The 18,064-nt window shown below is 61.5% G+C and overlaps 1 protein-coding gene across 3 annotated transcripts in view; it reads right to left on the reverse strand.

Annotated features, from left to right (window-relative positions):
* The window catches only part of ABCA2 (ATP binding cassette subfamily A member 2), a 32,167-nt gene extending 15,144 nt beyond the window's left edge, over nucleotides 1-17,023 (reverse strand). For 2 of the 3 annotated variants that reach the window (XM_042879312.1, XM_042879310.1), the window contains exons 1-21: nucleotides 16,929-17,023; nucleotides 11,488-11,581; nucleotides 10,661-10,663; nucleotides 9,094-9,205; nucleotides 8,515-8,681; nucleotides 8,230-8,357; nucleotides 7,919-8,023; nucleotides 7,276-7,461; nucleotides 6,959-7,177; nucleotides 6,036-6,367; nucleotides 5,605-5,764; nucleotides 5,249-5,377; nucleotides 4,799-4,966; nucleotides 4,395-4,491; nucleotides 3,837-4,010; nucleotides 3,648-3,750; nucleotides 2,843-2,957; nucleotides 2,009-2,199; nucleotides 1,489-1,639; nucleotides 980-1,184; nucleotides 205-381 (exon numbers count right to left, since the gene is read on the reverse strand). In XM_042879312.1, the coding sequence (XP_042735246.1) occupies nucleotides 205-381; nucleotides 980-1,184; nucleotides 1,489-1,639; nucleotides 2,009-2,199; nucleotides 2,843-2,957; nucleotides 3,648-3,750; nucleotides 3,837-4,010; nucleotides 4,395-4,491; nucleotides 4,799-4,966; nucleotides 5,249-5,377; nucleotides 5,605-5,764; nucleotides 6,036-6,367; nucleotides 6,959-7,177; nucleotides 7,276-7,461; nucleotides 7,919-8,023; nucleotides 8,230-8,357; nucleotides 8,515-8,681; nucleotides 9,094-9,205; nucleotides 10,661-10,663; nucleotides 11,488-11,581; nucleotides 16,929-16,994 (3,082 nt within the window). In that variant the 5' untranslated portion in view covers nucleotides 16,995-17,023. The remainder of the gene's footprint in view (nucleotides 1-204; nucleotides 382-979; nucleotides 1,185-1,488; nucleotides 1,640-2,008; nucleotides 2,200-2,842; nucleotides 2,958-3,647; nucleotides 3,751-3,836; nucleotides 4,011-4,394; nucleotides 4,492-4,798; nucleotides 4,967-5,248; nucleotides 5,378-5,604; nucleotides 5,765-6,035; nucleotides 6,368-6,958; nucleotides 7,178-7,275; nucleotides 7,462-7,918; nucleotides 8,024-8,229; nucleotides 8,358-8,514; nucleotides 8,682-9,093; nucleotides 9,206-10,660; nucleotides 10,664-11,487; nucleotides 11,582-16,928) is intronic. The other variant, XM_042879311.1, reaches the window with a different exon arrangement.
* Nucleotides 17,024-18,064: the final 1,041 nt, after the last annotated feature.

Raw genomic sequence — 18,064 nt, forward strand, 5'->3', positions numbered from 1 at the left:
AGGGCAGTGAGGAGTTGGAGCTGCACAGTGCGCAGGGTTCCTGGGGGCAAATCTCCCCAGCTCTACCCTGGAGTGGCTGTGCCAGCTCCTGGCCCTTCCTGCTCTGAGCTGTGGGCAGCAGCCCCCCGCTATGCAGCACGTGGGTCGCACAGGCTGTGTGCCCACAACAGGGGCCAAGCCCCGGAGCCCGGCCGCCATCCCCACCTTCCGTCTCACCCAGCCTCCTGCTCTCCATGGCGCAGGCCTGATCCTCCTCCATGATGCTGAGGCGTGTGGTGCGGGACCATGGCCACGTCCACTCCCAGGTCTCCACTCGCCCATTGCCCAGCCAGTAGGACTTCTGGAAGGGGAAGTACCAGGGCCGCGGCAGGCCGAACATGCCTGCAAGCACAACCCTGTGCAGTCAGCCACCCTGCAGCGTGTCCAAGCAGAAGCCGGCCGAGGGATGGAGCAGAGTCACAGGGATGAGCAGGGCCATCTCCCTGCTCAGGAACAGCAGCCAGGACAGTCTGCCAGTGCTCACGGAAATGCTGCTGGGCTGTGCAGTGAAACGAAGTAAAACTGGGCCTGCCTAATGCTTCAGTTTTACTAGAAAACCAGCGCAGCCAGGACTCCTTCTCAAACAGGCAATGAGAGGGAGTAATGCTCCAACTGTGTATGCCATATTTTGCTCCAGTTGGACAGTAAACAGACACATAGAACCACAGACTATCCTGAATTGGAAGAGACCACAAGGACCCTCGAGTCCAACTCCTGGTTGCACCCAGAACCACCCAAAACATGACTGAAGATCTCCTAGCAAACTGTCAGGAACAGGGGAGTTCCCTGTTCCTGTGGGTAAGGGCATGTGTGCAGGTGCCCCCAAGAGGACACAGAGGCACACTGGGCTGAATCTGGTTGTATCAGGGCTGAGCACAGGCAGGAAATGACAGCATCCCCAGTGAGGAGTTGCTCCAATACTGCCTCTGACTGCACGTACCTGGGTGCACAGCCTCAATGTACCACGTGAGCACCCCGTACACCACAGCATCGATGATCAGCATCATCATGGACAGCAGGAGGTTGAAGTCATCTCCTTCCACAGGTGACTGGCTGAAGGTGTGCCACTGGATGCCCACACCAGCCACCTCGTACAGTGCAAAGTACTTGGAGCCCAGCCCAAATGCCGTGGTAGACATGAGAGACTGCAGGGAGGAGGATGGGGCACATCAGCAGGAGCCACATGCCAACTCTGGGGTAAATTCCCTTCTAGCTCTGCCCCACCCAAACCCATGGAGATGCTTCCCACCCTGGGAGGCACCAGACCTTCTGAAGATGCCTCCAACGTCCCATGGAGAGCCAGTTCACATGGGCACAGATTTGCCTACAGTTTGTGGCCCGTCTGTGAGATGTGGGGTGCCCAAGAGTTGGTGGTAGCTATGCAGGGAACATAGGGTACCTGAGGCAAATTCTGGGGCAGGTACCTCCTGACAGCTGCACCCAACTCACCGCGATGCACTTCTCAAATGCAGTGATCTTGTCATGAGCCACCTCCTCCCGGATGGCCACATACATGTAGGGCACGTAGCTGAGGAAATAGATGATGCCACCGCAGGCAGAAGCCAGCTTGGCTTTGGAGTAGAGCACCGATACCAGGAAACTGCAGAGATAACAGTGTCACCTTGCCAGCCCCACTGCGAGGCAGAGGTGACCCTGCAACCCCGAGGAGCTGATTGGACCCAGCACCACCCTCTGACTGGGGATGAAAGGGCTGAGCTGCCCCTGCCAAGGATACACCCAACCCTCCAGCACCCATCCCAGGATCCTGCCCCACCAGGGTATTGCCCACACTGATTCTTTTGGTGTTGAGGTGATAAAGTCACCCCTCAAATTGCCTGGTTGGGGCGTCCCTCCACCAGTCCTTACCACAGAGCTCCCAGCACCCTCACCCCATGGCACAAGGACATTCCGTCAGGGACCTGGCACTGCTGGTGGCCCCTGAGCCTACTGAGGGAGCCTGGCAGCTCACCAGAACATGATGGTTGCCACAGCGTAGATGGCAAGAAAGAGCCAGATGATGAGGACGTCGCTATGCATCAGGACCTTGCCATACTTCAGGATGGCAGTGAGTGCCGTGACTGAGATGGAGAGCTGGACAAAGCCGGTGATGAACCAAGCCACCCAATGCACTGCATTGTTCAAGCCCATCATCTTCATCACCTGCAAGGCCAACACTGCTTAGTGAGGCTGTCCCCTGTCCCACACATTCCCCAGCCCTCCACCCTCTGGGGCTAGGAGAGCTAGGGGCAGCACTGAAGAGCCAGGGTCTGGCTGCTTACAGGCTCCATTCCCTGCAGTGCTACCCAGGGCTTGCACCAGGGATGCTCAGGAGAGCCAGCTCTGCAAAGAGATGAGCTGCAGCAGAGCCCTGGGAGGTAAGATCTGTGCCTGGGGCACCAGGGGTGCAGAGGGAGCCAAGGGTCCCGCAGTGGGTGTCCCTATCCCAGCAGCACCAGGCTGAGTGCCTCAGCACATGGCAGGATGTGCCGCACTGGGGCTCTGGGCTGAGCTGGGGTCAGCGCTCTCCTGCAGGCTGCCCTGGCTGCTGAGGGTGGTTCCCTGAGATACAGGCCAGCTCAGCCTGGCACTGTGCCTAGCAGCTGGAACACACTCTTGATGGCTGTAGAGCTCTCCCCTTATCAGGCAGGACTCTAGGCTGCTGCTGTCTAGGAACTAATATGGGATGACATGGAGCAACTTGGTGACAGGGCACAACTTGGCAGTTTCTGTGCCTGGGCTGCCCTGGGCAGGCAGGCATGGAAGATACCAGCTCATCCCCAGGGATTTCCCCCACCATCCCCACCTCTTTCAGGCGATGTTCCTTCTCTGTCACAATATGCTGGATCATCATGGCCACTGAGTAGACCCAGGAGATCACCATGCACAGGGGCATCATATGCTCAATGACGAAGAGAAAGCTGATGGAGTATAAGAAGAGAAGAGAGAACTGGAGCCTGGGAAGACCCTGAGAACAGGCCACCAGGCAGTGGAGGGGCTCTGCTACCACCCAGGAAATACCACAGCCCTCAGCAGCTCCTCAGTGACCTGCTAGCTACTGCTCCCATCTCCATTTGATAATTGAGGAAACTGAGACACAGGAGGAGAAAACATTTCTCAGAGCTCCTCTAATGTGGAACACCTTCTGTGCAGGCCTTCAGGTTCCAGCAGCCAGGCCTGCAGCACTGTACAGACTATCCCAGTGCCCTCCTTACCCTGGTGTGGGTACTGGTTTGGGACGTCTCAGTGCTTCATTTAGATCACTGTGTTCAATAACTGCTGACAGATCCATGTGTCACCCATTTACTACACTTCTCTTTGTTCTTCCTGAGTACTGCAACCTCTGAGATGCCCTGCAGCCATGAACTACTGAACTACGAAATCATCTGAGCTATGAACTGGGGAAAAAAAATCTTTCCCCATTTGCTTGGCAAGGGAGTTCAAGACACAGCGTAACTGGCTACCCATCATTCCCAATGTCAGCAGTCTCTCTCAGGCCCTCAGACTTGACTCTGTTTCCCAGCTGAAGTGTCCCGACCAATTTGGACTGCTTGATGAGACGAGGGAAGGTCATGCCCCTGCCCTTCCTCACCCAGATAACTGTTACTCACTCATCCCGGGTGTAACATGGATATGGGAACATCTGCACATAGTTTCCAGGTTCCACCACATCATGGCCAACAAAGGTGTTGATGAGGGCACGCTCCATCATGTCTGGGGAGGAGGGAAGGCCAGGCTGAGGGGACGGCACAGGCAGGGGCTGAGGGGCACGGGCAGCTGGTCAGGCAGCTGACACTCACCCTGAATCCAGACAAAGCCATAGAGGAAATAGAAACGGCCACCAGTGTTGGGACCGGGCCGCCAGTACGCCCGCCGGATCTCGTTGGTCTTCTCAGTGAAGCTGGAATTCTGCCGGATCTTATACATGACATGTGGGGGCAGTGAGCCGTCCTTGTTGGTCTGGAAGATCACACCTGTGGGCAGCAGAAAGGCAGAGAGCCTGATGGCACCAGCCAGCCTGTACTGATGGGCAGGGACACGGTGGGGACCAAGATCCAGGGCTCAGCATATCTCTGCCCAGAGCAAGACAAGGGCTATGATGGCTGAGGGTGGCCCTGGCATGGGATGCGGGGCCACTCTGACTGCAGGCACCCGTGGTGAGCCAGGACGGTGGCCAGGATCAAGGCACAGCACAGAGGGAGAGGTAAGTGAAGAGAGCTGGCATGTTTGAGTCATTCATTCACCCGACACACAGACTGAGGCAGCCAACATCCCAGAGCCAGTGGCCCCAGGCCTGGGGCACAGCTTTGGACATGGTTTTGGGGACCCCTCTATAGGAGCTGTTCTCAGGGACATACTGGCAAAGACTGTGACATTGTCCTGGTAGGCCTGGTTCAGCGTGTAGTTGACGATACTCTCCTCATCTGGGAAGCCCTTGAAGATGTCCACGCTGACCTGGAGGGATGGGAAGGCCAGTAAGATCCCGCTGCCCCTCGTAGGTCTGGTCATCGACCCCATACATAAGCCACAGCATGTGCCATCATCAGTGGCTGCACAAGCTCCTCAACCCAAAAGGATGGGAACCTGCCATTGAAATCTCCACCTCAAGCTCCTGGCCACCATCCCCTCCTCCAGTTCTCCCACCCTGTAGCCTGAGGGATGCCTGAACAGACTTGAGCCCTCTCAGGCTCTGCAGAGTACAGCCAGGAGTGACAGGTGCTGCTCCAAGCACCTGTGTGCCCACAGATGGGTGCAGCCTCACCTTGGCCATGAAGTGGACCCAGCCGCAGGCAGCATTGTCAATGGTGTCCAGCTGCTGGAGCACGACACTGGCGTTGGGCAGGGAGAAGTTGCCATTGAGAAAGCTGTGCAGAAGGTCATTGTCGGAGACGTTCAGGATCTCTGGGTGCTTGTGGAGGTCAGCAGTGAACTGCAACAGTGTGGAAGAGATGGGAGAGGGAGGTTGGAGTACCCCCTGCCATTCAGCACTGCCCCCGTTGTGAACACAGATTGGACCAACACTTCTCAGTGCTCCTTCTGGGGATGGCAGGACAGCACCCAAACCGAGCAGGGAGACAGCCTGGTCCTCGCCAAGGCAGGCTGGGCACCCAGGAGCACCTCACATACAGAAGCAGAGGGTGCCTGAGGGCACGACATCCCCTTTCTGCCCCTGGGGCAAAACAAGGCAGGCTCAGTCCCACCACCACCCTACCTGCTGCAGCCAGCGGATGCGTCTCTGCAGTCTGCCCTCCTCCAGGTAGGCTCGGATCTCAGGGGAGATGTTCAGCCACACCTTGGCATAGTGGGTGACGTTGCCCACGAAGGCAAAGGTCTCATTGGCCTGTGGGAGGGAAGTGATGCAGCAGGAGGAGGCAGGGCAACCCTCTGCCCAGGCCGCTGCTGCAGCACACCCAGCAGCCATGAGGTCCCTGCCCACCCCTGCACTGGCTGGCAGCTGCCAGCCTCCTCCTGCTCAGCCCTACCATCACACAGTGCCTGTCTCACAAAGCCCATCCAGCAGGGCTGGCGCATGGGGATGGACAGGCACCCGGCCTCTGCCACCCTCACCTTCAGGATGACTTTGTCCACTTCAGTACCCACGGGTGCATACAGGATTTTGGGGTTGCTGGTCATAAGATGCACAAGAAGGCCCAGGTTTCGCTGCTCCTTGCTGGTGAAGCCCAGAGAGCTCATGTTGCCCTGCTTCAGCGCCTCGGGTTCAATGGTCCTGCAAACACAGCCCAGACTGCAAACCCCACAGCAGCCCCACACCAGCCCCACACCAGCTCCACAACCTCGCTGAGCGCAGTCCCTGCCCAGGGCTCCCCCAGAACTTCCCCCAGCCATGGCAAAAGGACACAGTGCAGCACCTGCTCCTGCACGCTGTGAGGTCCCTTCACTCTTGGCAGAGGCAGAAGGGGCTTCTCCCACTCAGCCCCATGGCAGGAGCACCTGGCCTAGGCTGCCCCCTGGTCCCATTCTCCTCCCAGGCCTCCTACCGGTTGTTGCCGCAGAGGATGGGCTGTAGCCCAGCCCAGAGCTGCACAAAGGCTGAGAACTGCCCCTGGGGGTTGTCGCTGCCTGCCGGGTCCCCCCCGGCACCCTCCTCCTCAATCGTGGTGTTGCTGGCAGTGGCGTTGGTGCTGGCCCAGCCAGTGCTGTTGGCTGTGGGCAGCGGAGCCTTGGCAGCACAGGCCCCCCTGGGCAGGAGCCTGGCCAGCGCTGAGAGGATGTCCATGTCACGGAGAACCTTCTCCATCTCCACAAGGTCCTCCAGGAGGGCACGGAGCCGGTGCTGGGCTGCTGTGCTGTTCACCTCATCCAGCTGCAGCTGCGAGGACAAGCAGACAAGGGATTACACGTGGCCAGGGCACTGAAGTGGCCCTGCTTGCCTGCTGCCAAGTGATGCCATGTCCCCTTTCTTGGTTAGAAGGCTGGAGCTTTGACCAGGACTCATCACAGCGCATCTGCAGCAATCAAGGCAGCAGGAACATGGCCAAATGCTGGCAGGATATTGCCGGGGACATATGAGACATCCATCAGACAAGGATGGATGAGGAGGGGGACCTCAGAGACTGCCTTAAGGAGTGCACAGCTCACTGATGGCACCCAGGGAACCCTGGGTAGGCCCTGCAGGAGGGACAAGCATGGAGGACGCTGGGGACACCACATCCAACAGACAGTGCCGAATTAAGTGCCCAGAGGGGGACACCAGCCGCCCCTGGAGCCAGCAGGCCTTGGGACTGGGCAGGGGGACGGTCCCTGCAGGCTGAGGACAGGCCAAGACAAGTACTGAAGTACATCTCAGAAACCTGAGCTGGCCGAGGGTCCCTGCACAGCCCCTGGTGGCTGGAGAAAAGTAGTCTGGGACAGCCCTGCCCCACCACCCCCCCCATGCCCCCAGGCCCAGCCCCACGCTCACCCTGCTGACAATCTTGGGGGTGTCCATCTGGTCCCGCAGCTCGGCAGCCAGCTGAGCAAAGCGCTCCTCGCGGGCTGCCCGGCTGCCATTGCACGCCAGCACGCGGTACGCCTGCAGCAGCGGCTGCTGGCTGGGAGCCACACGCAGGAGGCGGCGCAGCGTCCCCGAGCTCTGCTCACACGTCAGCTGCTCCAGAACCGGTGCCGTGAAGAGGATGCGCTGTACAGAGGGGAGCGTGGCTGAGCTGTCCGTGGGGGTGGATGCACCACGGCCGTGCCCACCCCACAGAGCGTGGCTCGCCACGGTTGGCTGCTCACCTCCATCTCGGCAACAAAGGTCTGGGGACTGTAGGAGCCAGCGGGAGCTGCGGCGGCACTGGCAAGGCCCAGGGCCTGGGACAGCAGGCGGAGCAGTGCTGGCCGCTGCAGGGCTGCAGAGGGATCGCGCAGGGCCCTGTGGACCAGTCCCTCCCGCAGGCTCTTCCAGCCACTGGGAAGGCTCTTCTGCAAGAGGACCAATGAGGGTTGATAGGGATGTGTGGGCTCCCTGGGTGCATGGGAGTTCCCCAGTGCCCCTTCCATCCCAAGCACACACGAATGCCCCTGCGACACCCATGTCCACAGTGGGGACAACAGGAACACGCAGACCTGGGGGAGCACCATCCTTGGCATGCCACAGGGCTCTGTCCCCACAGCCAAGGGCACCTGGGGCCACAGGGGTAATGATTTTCTCCTCCTCTCCTGGCAGTGCCATCACCCTTTGCCACAGGAAATCGAGGCACTGGCATCAGCCTGCCTTGAGGGATCAGTGGCAGTTCTAGGATGAAACCCTGGGGGCCCTACTGCCACTCTGGCCACCTGACGGAGTCCCTACTAAGACAAATAACTTCAGACAACCCTGCATAGCAGAGGGGATGTAGAGGATGAGCTTGGCTCTGCCACATCCCTGCATGCTTCTCACCTCCAGCTGTGCCATCTTCTCACCGTGTCCAAACCGATCCCACGTGTCTCGCTCGTGGGTGTCATCAGGTGCCAAAGGAGAGGCCCCAAACAGCAGGCGGTACACCTGTACCAAGGACAGGAACAGGGCTGCTGAGCATGCTGACAGCAGAGGGAACCCACTGCCAGCAGTGCCCCAGCGTCGGGTGAATGGGACCACAGGGCAGGACAGCAGGAGTCCCACAGGTCTGGTAGCCAGGGCTCAGTCTGGGCCAGGAGGTGCCCACCAGCTACTGCAGCACTGAGCTCAGCAAACCCCACACTGTCACCCACCTCCCGCAGGTCAACGCTGGAGCCCAGGAGGAGCTCGGCTGTGCCATTGGGGAGGGACAAGTTCTGCGTGAGGAAGCGGTGCAGTTCCCCCCGGTCCTTAGCTGCCCACCCCAGTGTGAAACTAGATCCTGTCAAGAAGCAAAGCAGGGGGGTGAGAGCAGCCTGCGAGCGGCCAGGACATGGCCCAGCCCCACAAGGGGACATCTCAGAGCTAGCCCTGCCACAAAGACCTGTGGCTGGGCACTGCCATGTCGCTGGGTGCCCAGAGCAGGGACCCCTACTGACCTGCCTGGCTGCTGAAGTGGGTCTCCATGGAGCTGGGCTCGCTGCTGCTGAGGGCCTCCAGGCGCCGACGCAGGGACTCCAGCTCCTCCTCCAGGCCTGGGTGCTCCGGGTCAAACAAGTTGCTCTGCTCCACCACCTCGCTGAGGTGCTCCAGGAGCTGTGTCACCCTGCAGGGAGCAGAGTACTATGCAGCACCAGGTGTGGGGCACACGCAGCCTGTAGGGATGAGTCCCTCAGGTGCACCGTGCAGCTGCACATCAAACCCATGCATGTGCCTGGGATGCAGGGGATAGAGCCAGTAATCCTAGGTGTCGCCAGGGCCACCCCCTTCCTCCTCCCTAAATGCTGTCACTTGGAACAAATGGGCTAAGGTGCCCCCCGCCCCCTGGGGACAAGGGACTCTGCACCCAAATGCTTCTGAGGATGTGCACTGCTGCAACTTCTGGTGCAGAATGCAGTTGGATGTCACCAATGTGAGAACAGGTGAGCCGTGCACAGGTGTGCATTCAAGCATGCATGTGCACGTGTGTGCATGAGCACATAAGGGATCAAGAAGAGCATTGGGAAGGCACGACTCACGTGGAGTTGGAGTACTGCAGGAAGCCAAACTCATCGCGCTGGCCGTCAGGACACAGGGACTGCATGACAGGCAGGATCCCGGCCGAGGTGAGCGGGGCCGCCGTGTAGAAAGCTGGAGCCAGTAAGAGTGCAGAAGAGGCAAGGAAAGGCAGGGGCAGGAAGGAGGAGAGGCAAGGGCAGGCAGGGACCACCAGGGAGACAGACACTCAGTTTAGAAAGAAGCACACACCGCGTCTAGTGAGGCCCAGGGGAAGGTTGGGCAGCCAAGCTCAGAAGTCTGCAGCCCACCGAGGCTGTCCCACCAGCAGCTCCCTGGGGCTGGGGGCAGCTCCTGCCCGCCACCAGGGCCACTCAGCTCCCACCCGACAGCCCGTGCCTGCTCCCCTCTGGGTGGCAGCGGCCACCTGGCCCCAGGACAATGCTGACTTCTGATGCTTGTCCACCAGGGTGCTGCCAACCTCCCCCGGCCTCTCAGCTGCTCTTGTTAGTAACCTCAGAGGCACCGCTGGATTTCCAGAGGAAGAGAAAGAGGAGGAATACAACAGGAAAGAATTGGCCCCCAGAGCTTCCCAGGACCCCTAGGCCCTCTTGAGACCCATCCTCCTCCCCACCCGGCTGCCTCGATGTGCGGCTGCTGGAGGTGAGAAATGGAGACACGGGAAGGGGGGAGATGGAGAAAACAAGGAGCAGCAAGGAGACAGCAAACACCCACCCTGACCAGGGCTGAGCCCTCACCAGCCATAGCCTTCCCCAGTTCTTTCTGGGCAGGGGAAGCCCAGCAACCCCTCCTGATGGGGACCCAAGGCTGTCACTGGGCAGCGCCTGGCAGGGACGGGGGTCCTGCAAGAGGGACGAGCCCCACCCCCAGTGCCCCAGTTAGAGGCAGGTCAGTGCAGTTAGCTCAGCCATGACAGGAGGGCTGGTGAAGATGGGCTTGTGTGCACAGACAGGGCCAGTTCAGGGCAGACAGGGCCAGGCAGAGCATGAAGCCACAGGCTGGATAGGCCCCATGCTGGCAGCCATGCCACAGAGAGGTGACATCACTGAGAGGCATCTCACTGTCCTTCTGGCTCCTTCCAACAGCGCCATGTCCCAGCTCCATCCCAGAGCTCAGAGGCTGGGACAGGGACCTGGTGGCTGGGGACCAGAGCTGCCTGCAGCCTGGCTGATTCAGGGGTGAACACAGGCACAGCTGGGCAACCACAAGCTGCACTGGACTCTGCAGGCAGCAGGGTTTGCCACAGGAGAGAAGGCGGAGGGATCTGCCTGGCCTGGGAAGCCCCACACAGCCCAAACTGCCAGGGTCACAGCTGCCAGTGGCCCCAAGTGCCCTCTGAACCCAGCCTCAGTCTGGGCTAGTAACAAAAACCTACTGCAGGCAGCAGCAGAGGGGCCCTGAGCACAACAGCCCAAGTTCATCTTCACCAGCCAGGGAGGAAGGCGACAGGTTACAGAGATGCTGATTAGACCACAGTGAGCTGATCCCAATCAGGCTCTGTCTCCCCAAAACTCCTGGCTGACAAAGGCAGGGGAGGGGGAGAGGCACCCACCCATCCAACCAACTTACAGACTGGAGCATGCAGTAGAGGCATGGAGGGCAGGCAGGCAGGGATAATGGTGGGAAAGAAAAAGAAAACATGAGAGAAAAGAAAGAAAAAAACAACCAAAAAACACAACACAGGGTGCACATCAGCACCAGGGCAGGAACCAAGGCATCGCCCATCAATGCCCTCCACTGGGCTTTCCCTCGCTGGCATGTCCTGAAACAAAGGCTCAGGCTTCATCATGCAGGAACACAGCTGCCGGCTCCCAGCACCTCTGCCTGGCCCTGCTGTGCTCCCCGGGCGGCCAGCTCCAGGCATCTTATTGCCACACAGTTCTCCTCCTGGTGGCATGGCCCCATGACCTCCAGCACACCTCAGGGCACCTCGAGTTCCTGCCCCATCCATCGCTGGCTTTGCCCCAGCCCTGCAAGCCTCTGAGCTTCCACAGCCGTGTGCTGGGCTACATGCAGAGCACAGCCCGTGTCCCTCCCCAGAGTCTCCCCTCAGAGCTCAGGGTACCGCAGCTGTCCTGGCACGACCCAGCTCCACCACCCCTCTGCCTGCAGAAGTGCCTCCAGGCAGAGACAAAAATGCCCTGCTCATGGCATCTGGAAGCTTGGCTGGTCCCAGGGGAGCTCCCCTGGTTGGGAATGCCTCTGGCCCTCTAACCCCATCATTCTGGTACGCAGGCCCTCCTTTACACTGCCCCCTCCAAAGACACCAAGGAATCCCTGCCAGCTGTCAGCATCCTCCTCAGCCCCAGGCTGTCCCAGGGGGTTGGAACAGCTCCCCAGTGTCCCCATCCTTCCCCCAGGTGTGGATGCCCGGGGCACCACCCGCTCACACGCACCTTCCTTCACAGGGATGGTCGGCTTCTTCTGCCTCAGCCCCAGGAGGATGAAGAATAGCACCAGCGGGATGAAGATCTCGAAGGCCAGCACCCACTGCAGATGACACAAGGCAAATGGACCATGATGCTCATGGCCAGGACCCCATCGCCAGGGAGGAGTGTGGGCATCACCAGGATGGAGGTCCTGCGGTACCCCCTGCTTGCATCCCAGTGCAGCACAGCACTATGCCCACATTCTGCACCACAGCTCTGCCAGAGACAAACAGTGCCACACACACCCACACTTCTCCAACTGCCCACCCCATCCTGCCAGGGGCACAGCGGGGTAGGAGCACATCAGGCTGGTGGGTCCCTGGTAGATGGGTGCCAGGACACCAGCGCAGACACTGATGGGCCATCACAACTGGGAAGACAGCTCAGCGCCTGTGAAGAGCCACAAACACCTTCCTGGCAGTACCCTCCTGGCCAGCAGCTGGCATGACATGGCATCCTCATTTTCCTGCCGGGTCCCCATGGATGACCTGGTGTGTCCAAAGTGCTCCTACCCCATGTGACAGCTCTACCCATGGCCAACTGGATCCCAGAGAGCCCCCAGCCCCATCCCAGCGGCAGGGCCAAGGCAGGCAGCAGGCCTCGATGCTGTTGGGGTGAGGAGGCACCCAGTCAGGAGCTGCAACCATCTCCAGGTGTGACTGGGGCAGTGCAGGGGCTCCCCTCTGTGCCCTCCCAGAAGGCAACAGCTGGACAGGATTTCCACCAGCAGCATATGGTGAATCACAGCAAATCCCCAGGAATCCCTGACCCCAATAGCACGAGCGGCCCAGGCTGGGCTCTGTGCCCAGAGGCCCTGGGAAGGGCACCAACACCTTCAGCCATCTGCAGATGCAGGCACAGCTACTGCTGGTTTGCACCAGGAGTGCCGAGACCACACCACAGCCCCGCTGGTGCCCTGCACAGCAAGGACAATGGGAAAGACATCTGTGGAACTGAGGCACAGTGCGAGGTGAGCCAACCTCCACCCGCTCCAGGGCCAGACCAGACCCCAGGTAATCTAAGCACACAGGGCAACCTCGCATCATGACTTAGGGCTGGGGTCAGATATGCTGGAGAGCAGCAAAGCCCTGCCACGCTCAGTCCTGGTGCTGCCTGGCCATGGTGGCTGGGTCACAGAGCACCCGGCTGGGCTGTCCCCCTGCTCTCTTGGCCTTATCCCATTGTGAGGCTACTTCTGTGGGTGCTGCCCACCACATTCCCAGCCCATCCTGTGAAGCCTCTCCACCGCCCACTCCATGTTGGGAACCAGATCTGGGAGAAAGAAGATGATGGAAAAACAAGGTCCGGAGCGGATGGGAATGGAAGATGCCCCAGGAAGGAGGCCAGGCTGCCTGGGAGCAGCGCCAGGGATGGGGGATCCCTGTTTGTGCAGCACCCCTGGTCCTATGTACCATTCCTGCTGTCACCATCCCTGTGCTGGAGGCTGGCAGGGGCATCCCGACCTGCCCTGCCTCTGGTCCAGCTGCCATGGGCTGCCTGCACCCCTCCCTGCCTATTGCCTGTTTACCAGGCACACAATGGCATCTCTGTGTGCAGATGGGTGCGGGTCCGTCCCTGCACTGCCCCCCCAGCCCTCTGCACTGGGATCGTACCAGGCAGGGCTCCCTTGGAGACTGTTTGGTCCTTGTTGGCAAAAGGAGGGGCCTGTTTGTTGTTGTGTGTTTTAAAGCGGGTCATTGACCTCCTGCTCAGCTCCTTCCCTGGATCAAACCAGGAACAGGGCTGGGCTGCAAAACCCCCCCTCGTCCCTGTCCCAGCACCAGGCGCTCACTCGGGGGGCAGGCAGGTGGGGGCCTGCTGATAAGAAGGGCATTGCCCCAGCACAGCCTCAGTCAGTGCTAAGGGGAGGCAGCCAGCAGGGCCACCTGCCATGGTGGTCACCGCCTATGGGCACGGAACACTGGGGGCAGGGGGCGAGCGTATGGGATTGGGACTGCCCGGGACAGGGCACCGGGGCAAGGGTTTGCATGATTTCTGCCTGTGGGAGGAGGGAGTCAGAAATGCCCTGCTGCCCAACTTTTAAAGCTGAAGAAAACGTTTTGATGGCACCAAACTTTAATCACAGCATTGCCAAACGCCTGCTTATTGCCAACACGGTATTACAGCTGACGTCAAGATGCAGTCCTTGCCAGAAGGGTATCACAGAGCTCAGCGCCCCAAGGCAGCATTCAGAGCTGTGCAAAACCCACAGCCCCTGGGAGAGGGTGGTGACCCACAGGGATGCTGCCTGGCACTGCCGCACCTCTCTGGCACCGGCTGCAAACAAAGAGGGGGCAAAGAGCACCCTGCGTCAGTGCAGGGCCCAGCCCTGTGATCCCTGGCCAGGGCTGATGTCAGCTCCCACCCAGTCTGGGACAGCTTCTGGGAGCTTGTGTCAGGAGCAGGATGCCAGAGCATGATGCCTGAGCATTGATTCTAGGGGCATCGGGGTCATCCTACTCAGTCAGAATGACTTTTCAGGACAATTTCCCTGTGCAGTGGGATGCTCCCCAGCCTTTCAGCAATGAACTAGGAAGCACACAAGCCTTTTGCAGCACGAAGCAGCCATGCTGCTGCCCGGGTCAACTCTGCCCTGCACCCTGGGGCCCTGCTGACACTGGAGACAAGCTGCAGCGCCCAGAGCCTCACCTTCTGTTCACCACTCCTCCAGGACTCCTATGCAACCTGCACTTTCAAAAAAGATGTCAATAAAACGCAACAGCGCCCTTCCATTGCTGGCACTTCAAAGCCAGTAAGTCTTGTGGCAGCCGCCTTCCTGTTCCAACCACAGTTGCACAGAAAGCGGCCAGGAAAGGCTGCCAAACACCCTCAGCTTTACCCTGTGTCCAGGGTAACTTGAGTTCACCTGTTCATTTTACACCCCACGTAGGTTTAATTAACTATTGAGAGTTATCTGAGAGCCCATCCCTCAACAGGATGCACACAACTCTGCTCCCCATCCCAGCAGTCGAGGCACCTCTCCAGCCCTCACCGCCCTGGGCTGCTGAACCACCCCCTGCACTGCAGAATGATGCCCTCACTGCATTCTGCCCCATGGCCATGCACTTCTGGCTGCAGAGGTGCAACCTCCACAGCACCTCTCCTGCCTCGAATTCTGCCCTAGGAAGAATAAAACCACGATCACCACAGACTGGGCTTCAAGCACAAAGCAAACCATCTCCTGGGGAGACCTGGGAAACAGAGGATCACAGAAGGTGACATGGCACAGAAGGTCAGGTGCCTCTCCGAGCCACCCTGCTCAAGGCTGGCACCTGCCACTGCTGCACCACAGGTCAGCAAACCAAGCCTTTGCCAAGGGCAGAGGCTGAGGAAAAATCTGCCCTGAAAGCAGTATCCTGGGCACAGCCGGCCATGAAGTGATGTGCCATGGATAATGGCGACTTCCCCACAGCCACCAGCAGCTCAGTGGCAGAACAAGGGACTGGCCCCAGCCCTCCTGAGCTCTGCCAAACATGAGGCACCTGCTTGAGAGAAACTCTCTCCCACCCCCTGCCCTGCTCCCCCCGAGCCTGTGGCCCAGATGTTAGCAGGGAGGAGCAGGTGCTGTGCTTGGAGGCACACAGCAGGGCAGTGCCACATTCCAGCTGCCGGCAGGGCAAAGCCACTGGCAACGCGTGGCTCCATGAGAGGGGTGGGAGCCCGGCCACTCCCTGCTTTGCAGCCAGGGAGGAGTCCCATTCTCAGCCCCATCCTGTTCCAACACCCTGCTGGGGCTGCTCACCTCCGCAGGGTCAGTGCAGGGCACTGAGGGCTGCCAGCACTCTGTGAGATGTTCACCTCCAGACAGGGCCCGGATCCAGGCAGGGCATCTCAGCTGGGCGCAGGCTGCAGGCAGCCGCAGGGCTGTTGAGGCTGGGTTTTGGCACAGGGCCTAACACTGCCCCGGCCAGCCAGCATCGGGCAGCTCTGTTCAGCACTGCACTCTTGCACTGCCAGCTGAGTTGGAGGGCTGCACGGGCACAGGGATGCCCAAAGGGTGCCCAATCCTCAGACCGTAAAAGCACCAGGCTCAGTGCCTGCTACAGGGCAGCACGCCAGGGCAGCCACTGAGAGTCGAGAGTGCAGCACCAGCCCTGCGGGTCGGGCTGTACCACACGGGGACCGGGCAGCCCCCAGCTGTGCAGGGCAGGAGAGGGATGACTCAGCCGAAGGACATCGCCCTCAGCCATGCACAGGGCTGCCCAGGCAGACACCTGCCTGCAGCACGGCCTCACCCAGCCCTGCCCAACCGCGCAGCCCTGCGGGTATCGGGATGGTTAAGGAGAGCCTGCAGGATCGGCCTGCACGGCGTTCGGGAGGGAAGAGGAGCGAGCATTACCAGTTCGAGAGCAGCAGTTCGTCACCCTCCCCCAGCCTCTAAAAATAACCGGCTCCCCGCACCCATCCCCGGCCAGCCCTGCGTGTGCGCCGGGCCGCGGGGACCTCCGTGCCGTGGGGACCGAGCAGGGCTGGGGGAACGGGAGGAGAGGACTGGCTATCCGCTGGCATCGCGCCTCCCGCACACAGAGCCCGACACCCCCCTCCTCCCATCATACCCGTCCCCTGCATGCCGGAGGCCGACGAGGCCACGGAAGGGTTAATCCGGTTCCCGGCGCGTTGCGCGCACCGCAACGGGTGGATGGACAGACGGACGTCTAGCAGCGCGGTGCCGGTGCCCCCCGGGGGCGGATAGCGGGGAACCGGCACCTCCCGGGGAGCCGAGGAGGGCCCGAGGGGATGCGCAGAGCCCCGCGTCCCTCCGCCTGCGGCGCGAGGAGCCCGGCACGCGGGGAAGCCGCAGCCCCGACCCACGTACGGTTTGGAATCCTATTTATAGCGAGCGCTGGGGAAGGCGCTCAGCCCCGAGACGCGGCCTGGAGGCACAGCCCGCGGGCAGCAAGCGGGCCGAAGGGGGGCAGAGGCTGGTGGGACCCAGGGGAGGCCGAGAGCCAACTGTTGCTGCTGAGCCGCGTGTCCGCGCTGCGGGGCGCGAGGGGCGAGCCTCGGCCGCACCGTTTGTACGCGGATGGCATCCGCGCTCCTTTTTGTCCGGCCCCCGAGGCGAGCAGACGTCGCCACATCTCCGCATCCAGCGCTCCATGAATTATTCATCCCCTGAGCCCGGCCAAGAAATGGAGAAGGTACCCGAGGCGTCAAAGGGAGCGGCGAACCCAGGACGGCCCCGCCCGGCGCACGGCGATGCGGAGCGCCCCGCGGCACCGGGAGGAGATCGTCCGCCGGCGATGGGCCGCGCTCATCCCGCGGCTCGGCCCGCACAGCGCCGCGGCCCCGAGCCGGCCCCGATCCGCGGGGATACCCTGCGGGCCGGGGGCCGCGGTTTACCCCGCGCCGCTCCCGCAGCGGGCCCCGCCGCGCCGCACGGCCCCCGGCGTTCCGCTGGCGCTCACCGGGCTGCGCCGCTTCAGCGTCACATTCTTCCAGAGCAGGAGATGGAGCTGGTGCAGGAACCCCATGGCCGCGCCGGCCCCGCCGCGGGGGGAGCCCCGCTCCGCTCCGCTCGGCGCCGCGGCTCAGCCACCTCCCACCGCCATACCCGGCACGGGCCGCCGCCTTTGTCCGCAGCAGGCTCGGCTCGGCTCGGCTCGGCTCGGCTCGGCTCGGCTCGGCTCGGCTCGGCTCGGATCGGCGGGGCTGGCAGCAGGCGGCCGTCCCCGCCGTCCCCGGCCCGGCCCTGCGCAGCACCGCCTCCGACCTGCGGCTGACGCCCCTTAAAGGCACCGCCGGGATTCCGCTGCGGCGGCTGCGGGGCGCGGGGCAGAGCTGTGCGTGACGCACCTCGCGGCCGCGCTGCGGGATGCACAGCACGGTACCCTCGTCTGCCCCGGAGTCATGCGGGGCACCAGCAGCCTCTGCTGCTCTCTCCGTCAGGGAGCACAGCTACAGCGCGGTCGGGTTGGAGAGACCTTAAAGCCCCCAGAGCCACCCCTGCCGTGGGCCGTCTGCCCCCCAGCTCGGGCTGCCCGGGGCTCATCCACGGCCTTGGACACCTCCAGGGATGGGCGCCCACAGCTCTGGGCGGCAGTGGCGGTGGATCCGTGGCGCCGCAGATCCTGCCGAGCCCGTGGCAGTCATGGCGCACATCGTCACCCCGAGGAGTGCCCAGGACTGTGCTCTTCGTTGGTGTAGCCCGGGGACCCGTTATTGGCAGATTTACGTGGACTCATCTCCTCCTGGTGGTTGCTTTTGTCACACGGCAGCTACCCTCGATCCTCCTCCCTCCCGGCAGTGTCACGGACCCGCTGTGCCCACCCCCTGCAGCAAGGCTTGCCTGGGGGACCACGCTGGGGACAAGCCTTTGGGGGTGCCCCCTCTGTTGCTCATGTTCGCAGAAGTGCAGAGGCAGCTCTGGGGCCAGGCTTGTGACCCTCAGCTGCACTGCTCCCCTTCTGTACCCCTGCTCCCCTTCCTCTCTTGCCATATCTCCTACCATCCCAACCCCACGCTGCTGCCAGGGCCAAGGGCAGCACAGTGAATGCCTCGCCTGCCCACCTCCGAGTTGTGTTGCTAAGGGTGACGGCGTTGC

Source organism: Lagopus leucura, unplaced genomic scaffold (genome assembly GCF_019238085.1).
Source record: "Lagopus leucura isolate 7727_CA_CO unplaced genomic scaffold, USGS_WTPT01 Super-Scaffold_100022, whole genome shotgun sequence".
Classification (NCBI taxonomy): Eukaryota; Metazoa; Chordata; class Aves; order Galliformes; family Phasianidae; genus Lagopus; species Lagopus leucura.